Source organism: Myotis brandtii, unplaced genomic scaffold, assembly GCF_000412655.1.
Source record: "Myotis brandtii unplaced genomic scaffold, ASM41265v1 scaffold126, whole genome shotgun sequence".
Taxonomy (NCBI): Eukaryota; Metazoa; Chordata; class Mammalia; order Chiroptera; family Vespertilionidae; genus Myotis; species Myotis brandtii.
In genome coordinates, this window is record NW_005354425.1 from 1,013,235 (window position 1) to 1,023,257 (window position 10,023).

Here is a 10,023-nt window from a genome sequence, read left to right on the forward strand (position 1 = left end):
GTGAACAACAAACATGCATCTATCAACAAGTGAATCTAAGAATCAAGTGAATAAATAATCTGATGTACAGAAAAAACAAACAAACAAAAAAAAAACAGTTGGGGTGGTTTGCTTTATTTCCATGCATTCAGAGGCCAGTTTTCCAGACAACAGCATGAGCAAAATCTATTTCAGTTGTTTACCCTATTTTTCTATTTCCACAAATCAAGCTGTAAAAATTATCCAGGAGTCAGAGCCTTGCCTATTAGGCTAGTTTCATAACAGAGGCTCTCCCCCCCCCCCCCCGCCCCCGCAGGTTTGGATCAAATATGTCCCCTATCCCAGAGAGAGAATGAAGCCAAGTGATATGAGACGGACAGAGTATTCTCGGGACTTCTTAAATGCTATGTGTGGACTGAGATACATTTTCAATAAGCTCTTCATTAATATTTTAAACAAAATGTAATTTCAAATAACCAGTTTTGAAATGTAACTCTAGCCCAGCTGGTGTGGCTCACTGGTTGAGCATTGACCCATGAATCAAGAGGTTGTTGGTTTGATTCCCGGTCAGGGCATATGCCCGGGTTTCGAACTTGGTCCCCAGTGGGGGGCGTGCAGGAGGCAGCCAATCAATGATGTTTCTTTCTAATCAATGCTTCTATCTCTCTATCCCTTTCCCTTCCTCTCTAAAGAGCAATAAAAATATATTTTAAAAAAAGAAATGTAATTCTGAAACATGCTACAACATGGATGCACCTTGAAAACATTATGCTAAGTGGAAGAAGCCAGACAGAAAAGGGCACATAATAAAGGATTCCACTTATATGAGGTACCTAGAATAGGCAAATTCAGAAACACAGAAAGTAGAATAGAGGTTACTAGGACGGGCTGGGGGGAATGGGGAGTTATGGTTTAATGGGCACAGTTTCTGTTTGGGATGATGAAAAAGTTCTGGAAATAGTGATGATGGTTGCACAACATTATAAATGTACTTAATGCCATTGAATTGTACACTTAAAAATGGTTAAAATCATAAATTCTATTATATATATCTCAAAGTTAAAACAAATCCCACAGCCTCCCCCCAAAAAAACAATTTTGAATCTCATGGAGTCAGAGCTTACCAGGGTGTCATCATTTTGGTCTCCAAACATTTCTTTAAAAATCTTGCCAGGATCAGGAATTGGAGGGAATATAATGATCTTGAGCCTTTAAGAAAACAGAGACATTTTTTTACCAAATCTTTCACCCCATAGGAACATCATACTTAAATACAGCATATTAAAAGAAGGCTTGGACAGCCTGGCTGGTGTGGCTCAATGGTTGAGTGTCGACCCATGAATCAGGAGGCCATGGTTCCATCCCCATCAGGGTACATGCCCGGGTTGCACGCTCAGTCCCCAGCAGGGGGTGTGCAGGAGGCAGCCGATCAATGATTCTCTCTCACCATTGATGTTTCTATCCCTCTCTCCTTCTCCCTTCCTCTCTCTGAAATCAGTAAAAACATATTTTTTTAAAAAAAGAAAGAAGAAGGCTTGGACTGAAGACATGGTATGCAAATGATCTATAGTGATAGAGCAGTTGTGAAGAAATTTCTAAAACAAGCTGAGAAATCAATGTCCAAATAGGATCAAGTATGGGTGGAGAAAGGAGACTTTCAGGATAGGCAGACTTACTTATACCCTACCATTTAAAAATTTTTACAGCTTTATTGAGATATACTTGACAAATAATTGTATATATTTGAGGTGTATATACAATTCGATGCTTTGATATATGTATACATTGTGAAATGAGCACCACAATCAATCTAGTTAACATTCATCAACTCACATAGTTATGATTGTGTGTGTGATACCCTATCATTTAATAATAATAATGCTTTAGTTTTCATAGATCAGATGGAAGCTTGCTATTAATAATTTTGGAAAACATAATATTGTATTCCTAAAAACAGGGTAAATTACTCCTTTTCTGTCTTTTTCTTCTCTGCTCTATTTTTACATGGAGATGGTGGATTACCTTATCTCTGAGGTCTCTACACATTGGTGTGCCCCAGGGGTCAGCCTTTTGTCCTCTTTATCTCCCTCACTTTATGAGCACTTTCTCTTTTTTTTGGTCATTTTTTTATTGTTTAAAGTATTACAAATAGTAGTACTTTAAACAATAAAGTACTTTAAACAATAAAGTACATATGTCTCCTTTTTTTTTCCAATTGAACTTCCCCATGCCCTCACCCCTTCCCAGTGTCTTGTGTCCATTGGTTATGCTCATATGCATGAGCACTTTCTTTACGTCTTAGTGCTTTAAATCCATTCACATGCCAAGGACTCCCAAAATTCTATCTCCAGCCCAGACCTCTCTTAAACTCCAGATTCATGTATACAGCTACCTATTTAACATCTCTACTGGGATACCTAATAGGCATCTCAAACTTATGTTCAAAACTGAAGTTCTCACCTTTACATTAAAGCCAGCTCTCCTCACAAATTTCTCTATCATGTACACAGTAAATGGATCCAGCATTCACTTAGTTGGCTGAAGCCAAAAATCTTGAGTTATGCTTGAATTTTCAATTTCCCCCACATCTCCACAGAGAAGCATCCATCAGCTAGTGCTATCAATTCTATCTTCAAAATATATCTCACATCAGACCAGTTCTAACTACTTCCATTGCCAACACCTAGCCGAGGCTACCCTCACCTTTCCCCTCAGACCCTGCAATATCTTCTAATCTGCTGCTTCTATGCTTGCCCATTCTTCACTCAGCAACTATAGTGATCTTTTGTGACAGTAAATCACATTCTCCAATGTTTCCCCCTTATGCTTAAGATAAAATCTAATTTCTTGCCATGGCCTACGTGATCTAGCCCTGCCACCGCTCCAGCCTCATCTCCTGTCACTTTCTCCCTTGCAAACTTTACTCCAATAAGACACACAAAGCTCATCTCAACCTTGGAGCCTTTGCACTTACTGTTCCCTTGGCCTGGAATACTCTTTCTCTGAATATCTAGCCTTTCTCCACATCACCCCATAACTTTACTACTCGCTATGTGAAGTCACAGTATTTGTGATTTGTTATCTATCTATCTATCTATCTGTCTGTCTGTATCTATCTATATCTATATCTATATCTATCTATATCTAATTTAATTTGTTTTATATATACAGGGTATCCCCCCAAAATGTATACATACTTTACCAGCTCATAGCTCATGTTTGAAAATGAAATGTATTTTAATAAACACTGCCTTTATAATTGTTTAAAGTGTATGTATACATTTTTGGGAAAATATATATATATATATTCATCCCCCTAGAATGTAGATAGGGACTTTGTCCTGTTCACTGCTGTAATGCCAGCAATGAGGACAGTGACTGGCACATAAATAGGCACTCAATAAATGTACGTTGAATAACTATTGACATGATGATAAAATATTGGTTTAGACCCAGCTTAATAACCTTATTTCAACCATAGGTATTTACTGAAAGAGCAAATGATGGCACCAGACTAGTCCCTATAGTGAAATAGAGAAGGGAAAACATTCTCAAGGAATGAATACTGTATATTACATTCAACATGGTGAAGCTCTTTCCTACAGCATTAAGTAGCAACATGCTTTGCATTCATACCAGACAAGTCATTTAATGAGCAATAGTTTCCATTTTTAAAACCTCATTCCAACAGCTACCAACTAACTGTCAATAAATTAGACATCTGAAAGGATAGAGTGAACATAAGTCCTAGCAACAATTCTAAACACATGCAAAGAAAGCAGTGCCTGAGCAGAGCCTGGAAAACTCAACTAACACTTCCCTCACCATAAAATGGGCATAATGATACCTCTTTGCCATGCCATACTATCAAAAGTCAGTTATAACCCAAATGCTTTTAATACACTGGGCAAACATCAAACACCCACACAGAGTAATAACCATAGCAACCAGGCTAGCAGAAACTGTCAAGCCTGCCTGGGCAGCTGCCTTACCTTTTTAGATAAAGCAGAAGGACTATGATTGCACCTGCAACAATGATTGGAATGATGAGTAACATGGTGATATAGAGTGTTGGATTGGTCTTCTTACCTGGAAAATGGAAAGCAAACAGAAAGATATGAGAAATAAAATTGTTTTAGAAATAAACCAAGCAACAGCTCTATTAGAGTAGTGAGGTCACAGATATTTCTGCCCTCTGCCCCAAACTATTTTCCAAAACCCTTCAATTAACTTATCCTTTGTTATCTTAAGAGTGGGGGAGGTCTTGCTCTAATGCCAAAAATTCCATGAATGAATAAACACCTTAAAAATTATCTGAAACCAAGATATTGCAACAGGTTTCAGACACTATTAACGAAGATGTTATATCTGTTAAACACATCATCTCATTAACAGTGACTATCTTTTCTTATTGGTTACTTAATACTATTAGACCACCTAAAATAATCCTAACAACAACTAGCACTACTACTATTCTTAATTTAGCAGCTACTATATGTGTGATACCATACTAGGTGCTTCTACATGTGTATATCTATGCTACAGAAATAGATAATACTGTCTCCCATTTATACAGATGAGAAGGGCAAGGCTCAGAGCAGTTCACTAGCTTGTCCCTACGGGTTTAGTAAGTGATAGAGTCAAGCCTCAAATTCAGCACTATCCAAATTCAAAGTCTTGAATTTAATGCCTTGTTACACCTAACACGTGAACTATATGTCTATTTATTTGCTTATCTTTTCCACTAGGACATGAACATTTAGAAAGCATCATCAAGGCATAGCATCATTGTTTTAGGCAGCCTCTTAGATGACCCCAAATGATCCCTGCCTCCTAATAGTCACACCCTTATATAACCTCCTCCCCTTGAGGGTGGGCTAGACTAATTGACTCATTTGTAAAGAACTGAACAGCAACAGTGATGGAATATCATTTCCAAGATCAGGTTATAAAAGACTGTGGTTTCCATACTGGGTGTTCTCTGATATATTCTTTCTTTCTTGGATCACTCACTAGGGGAAGCCAGCTGCTGCTGTGTCACTAGGTAGCCCTAGGGGGAGATCCATATGGCGAGGAACTGAGGAATGCCTCTGTATTAATATCCTAGAATTGCTGTAACAAATCACTACACACTGGTTGGCTTAAAACAACAGAAACATACTCTCTCACAGTTCTTGAGACTAAAAGTCCAAAATGAAGGTATCAACAAGGACATGCTCCCTCTGAAGGCTCTAGAGCAGGGGTGGGCAAACTTTTTGACTCGAGGGCCACAATGGGTTCTTAAACTGGACCGGAGGGCCGGAACAAAAGCATGGATGGAGTGTTTGTGTGAACTAATATAAATTCAAAGTAAACATCATTACATAAAAGGGTACGGTCTTTTTTTTTTTTTTTTAGTTTTATTCATTTCAACCGGGCCGGATCCGGCCCGAGGGCCGTAGTTTGCCCACGGCTGCTCTAGAGAATAATTCCTCTTTGCCTGTTCCTAGATTCTGGTGGCTCCCAGAATCCTTGGCATTTCTTGGTTTGTAGCTGCAGCACTCCAATCTCTGCCTCCATGTTCACATGGTCTTTGCTATGTGTGTATCTCTGTGTTTCTATGTATCCTCTCTTCTATTTATAAGAATGGTAGTCATTGGTTTTAGGGCTTAATCTAATCCAGTATGATCTCATTTCAATTTGAATACATCTGCAAATCTCTACTTCCCAATAAGGTCACACACATAGGTAACAGGAGTTGAAATTGAAACACATCTTTTTTGGGGGGGGATATAATTTAATCTGCTATAACCCCCCCTCCAGCAACCAGAGAGGAATTGAGGCTCTCCAATGACCACATTAGTAGTGATCTTGGAAGTGGACTCTCTAGCCCAGGGGTCCTCAAACTTTTTAAACAGGGGGCCAGTTCACTGTCCCTCAGACGGTTGGAGGGCCGGACTATAGTTTTAAAAAAAACTATGAACAAATTCCTATGCACACTGCACATATCTTATTTTGAAGTAAAAAAACAAAACGGGAACAAATACAATATTTGTATTTGCATGTGGCCCGCGGGCCGTAGTTTGAGGACCCCTGCAGCCCCAGTCAAGCCTTCAGATGAGACTCTAGTCCACACTGATAGCTTGACTGTAACCTCATGAGAGAACTTGAGCCAGAGTTACCTAGCTAACCTGTGCCCAGAATCCTGACACACAGAAAGAAACTGAATTAGTAAATATGTGTTTTTTAAGCCACTACATTTTAGCATAATTTGTTATGCAACAATAGATAACTAATACAACCATGTCTGACACATAGCTTGTTCAATTTCTCAATTAATAGGGAATTGACTACCTTAACAACTTGTCTCTCTGTTAGATAGCTGTTAGAAAGTCCTTAAGTTGGTCTTCTTTTGCCCCCAAGGAGCCACAAAAAAAGATAGTCTATTCCCTCTTCCACCTGAAAATACCTAAAATGTTAGAATTCATTAATCATGACTCCCCAAAGCTTACTTCATCAAGTGTTTCTCCCTAAATTTTGAGATTCTTCAACACCCTGATTACGCTCTTTCAAGAATAGGTTGCAGTCTGCTGATGCACCTCCTATGTGGTGCCCAGAATGAATACAGCACACTTGATGTGCACAGGACACTGTGCCCCACCCTCCCACGTTCCTTTGTTTTAGGTGCTGCATTGTCACTGCTGCCTATGACTGCATGTGCCTTTAGGAATACTTAAGGATCCAATGTTGAGTCACTTTGAGTTTACAGTCAAACAAAACCCTATACACATCCTACAACACACACATTCATAAAGCACACGTCTTTTCAATCCTATACTTGAGCCTGGCAAATAGCTTGTTCAGCCTCTCAATTAATAAATGAAACTGATTTTTTCAAACCTAGATACAGGTTTATCTCTATTAAATGCCATCAAGGATCACTGTTCTATTCTTGATTCTATCACCAACATATAAGCTAAGTCCTCTAGCATTGTATAATCTGTAGAATTAATCATGCCTACCTTCTAAAGATGGAGACAGGACAGAAGAGAAGAGAATACCATTTGCATTATGGATTTTCAAAGCGCTGTATATTGCAAATTGGGTTATTTGACAGTAATTAAACAGAAAATACATTTCAATTGTAATACTCACTGGCTGACATTAAGAATATAGAATGTCCCTTTTCCCATCCTATTTTCTGCTTCAGCTTAGTTTCCATGCATCAATGGTTTAAATTTGAATGAAATCCTGTTCCCTTACCTATACTCATCGCTGGACTCCAATTACTCCACAGTTTGTCATCTTCATAGCATAACTTATTTGTTTTTACTCTCATTCTGACTGTGTTCAAAGTATCACGAAGAACACCAGGAATCCGGAAACAAATTGTACCCTTAAAATTAAAAAAACAAACAAACACACACACAAGTAATATTAATAGTTTATTCTCTTTCTCTGCTTCCGAATCTTAAATATAATTATCGACCAAATTCTGTATATGATTAAGACTTGAATTGTACTCCAAATTATCTGACTTTAACTCCTGGATAAAAATGGACAATAATACACAGAACAAAGCAGTTCAAATTTAGGCTATGCTCACCCAGCCCTATCCCCAACTACTCTTATGTGTTTAAGCCCAAATAGTTAAAGTTGAATTTACTGACCTCCAGGTTTTCCTCAAACTCTGAACTATCACATGTGGGTTCTTCAACCTTGAAAATATAAAATAATGAGTCAACTGAAAATATTTTTAAAAATCACATTTTACATGAATTAACCATTTCTAACAAGGTTTCCTTTATTCCATTAAAAGAGTACCAGCCCTTGGCTGGTATTGCTCAGTTGGTTGGGTGTCATCTCATGTACCGTAGAGTTGATGATTCTCTCTCATTATTGATATTTCTATCTCTCTCTCCCTCTCCCTTCCTCTCTGAAATCAGTAAAAAATATTTTTTTAAAAATTTTCTTAAATAGGATAAAAAATATTAACCATAAAGAAAACATTTTTTATAAAGCCATCTATATTAAAATTAAAAATATAGCCTATTAAGGAAATAAAAAGGTAAGGCATAGAGTGAGAGACGATATTTGCAATTTCTGACAAAGGACTTGCATATATGTATTATATAATATATAATTACATTTATACATAATACACACATATGTACATATATTCCACAAATTAATAAGGAAAAGACAGACAACCCAATGAAAAAACTGGCCAAAGACTTGAACACGCATTTCACAAGAGGATATTCAAATTGCCAGTAAACATGAAAAACTACTCAATTTCATTAATCAGGGAAATGCAAATTAAATATACAAGATAACAATACACACACCTATCAGACAATAAATACCAAGCGTTGGTGAGCAGCGGTTGCCAACCGGTGGTCTGCGGACCACTGGTTGTCCGTGAAGTCCGAAAAGTTGGCGACTGCTGTAGGTGAGGATATGAAGGCTCTAGCACTGTCAATTTCTGCTCTTAGTAGTGTAAATTAGCAAAACCACTTGGGAAAACTGATACTATTTACTAGAGAGAATCAGATGTAATCCTACGACCCATATATGCCCAACCAAAATGTATGCACATGTACACCAAGAAATATTGGCATAATGGAATGAATACAATGAGTATGAACCATCTACAACTACAGGCAAGAATATCAGTCAATCTCATAAACATAACACAATGAAAGAAGGCACACACACACAAAAGTAAATTCACTATAATTAATTTATATAAAGTTTAAAAAGAGTCAACAAAACGAATCTCTGAGATTAGAAGTCAGGATAATAGTTGCTCTTTGGGAGGGTAGTGACCAAAAGGGGTCATGATGTGGCTTCTGGGGTGCTGGTTATGTAAGTGAAAAATTATTTGCAAAATCACTTGTGGAAAATCATTGAACTGCATATAATGATTTGTGTAATTTTTCTCATACATCAATTACAAATTAAAATAAGAAAAAGAAATCATTCTCCCTTGTGGATAGTATAATATATGAAAAATAACTAGGTTACAGAAAATATAATGTAAAATTTTACTCCACACAATTTAAGTCACTTGCTGTCTGATGTAAAAAAAAATAATCAGTTCCTAAAATACAAATATTTCAAAACTGAGTAAAACACCACACATGAAAATCTGTCTATTTCTGGCCAACAGGTACATGAAAAAAATGTTCACTATTACTAATCATTGGGAAATACAAAACAAAAACACAATGAGATACCATCTCATACCTATTAAAAGGGCTATTATTAAAAAATCAACAAATAAGTGTTGTCAAGGATGTAGAGAAAAGGGGACCCTTGTGCACTATTGGTGAGAATGTAAACTGGTGTAGCCACTATGGAATACAGTATTACATATTCATATGGGGGAGGAGGGAGAATCTTTTTTCTTTTTGTATGGAGGTTCCTCAAAAAAATTAAAAATATGGGGGAAAAATAATCTTTTTTTGTATGGAGGTTACTCAAAAAATTAAAAATAGAACTACCATATGATCCAGAAATCCTATTTCTGTGAATATATCCAAAGGAAATGAAATCAGGACCTCAAAGGAAAACAAATCAGGATCTTGAAGAGATATCTGCACTCCATGTTCACTGCAGCATTATTCACCATAGTCAAGATGTGGAAACAACCTAAGTATCATTAATGGATGGGTAAAGAAGAGGTGGCACCTAGGAATATTATTCAGACATGAAAAAGAAAAAAATCCTGCCATTTGTGATAACTTCGAGGAAACTTGAGGGCATTATGCTAAGTGGAATAAGACAGAGAAATACAAATATTATATACAAATATTATATGCTCTCACTTATATGTGGGATCTGAAAAAGTCAAATTCATAGAAGCAGAGAATAGAGTAGTAGTTGCCAGAGGCTAGGGGATATGAAAAATGGGAAGATGTTCATCAAAGGGTATAAGATTTCAGTTATAAGTTCTGAAGATCTAATGGATAGCACGGTGATTATAGTTAATAATACTGTATTGTATACTTGAAATTTGCTGTGAAATATTTCAAGTGTTCTCACCACACCAAAAAAAAAAAA

At 37.0% G+C, this 10,023-nt stretch overlaps 1 protein-coding gene across 1 annotated transcript in view; it reads right to left on the reverse strand.

Moving 5' to 3' along the window:
* The window catches only part of IL13RA1 (interleukin 13 receptor, alpha 1), a 63,130-nt gene that overhangs the window by 17,101 nt on the left and 36,006 nt on the right, over positions 1-10,023 (reverse strand). Inside the window, exons 7-10 of the mRNA XM_014534184.1 lie at positions 7,629-7,676; positions 7,222-7,354; positions 3,972-4,068; positions 1,104-1,188 (exon numbers count right to left, since the gene is read on the reverse strand). Of these exons, the coding sequence (XP_014389670.1) occupies positions 1,104-1,188; positions 3,972-4,068; positions 7,222-7,354; positions 7,629-7,676 (363 nt within the window). The remainder of the gene's footprint in view (positions 1-1,103; positions 1,189-3,971; positions 4,069-7,221; positions 7,355-7,628; positions 7,677-10,023) is intronic.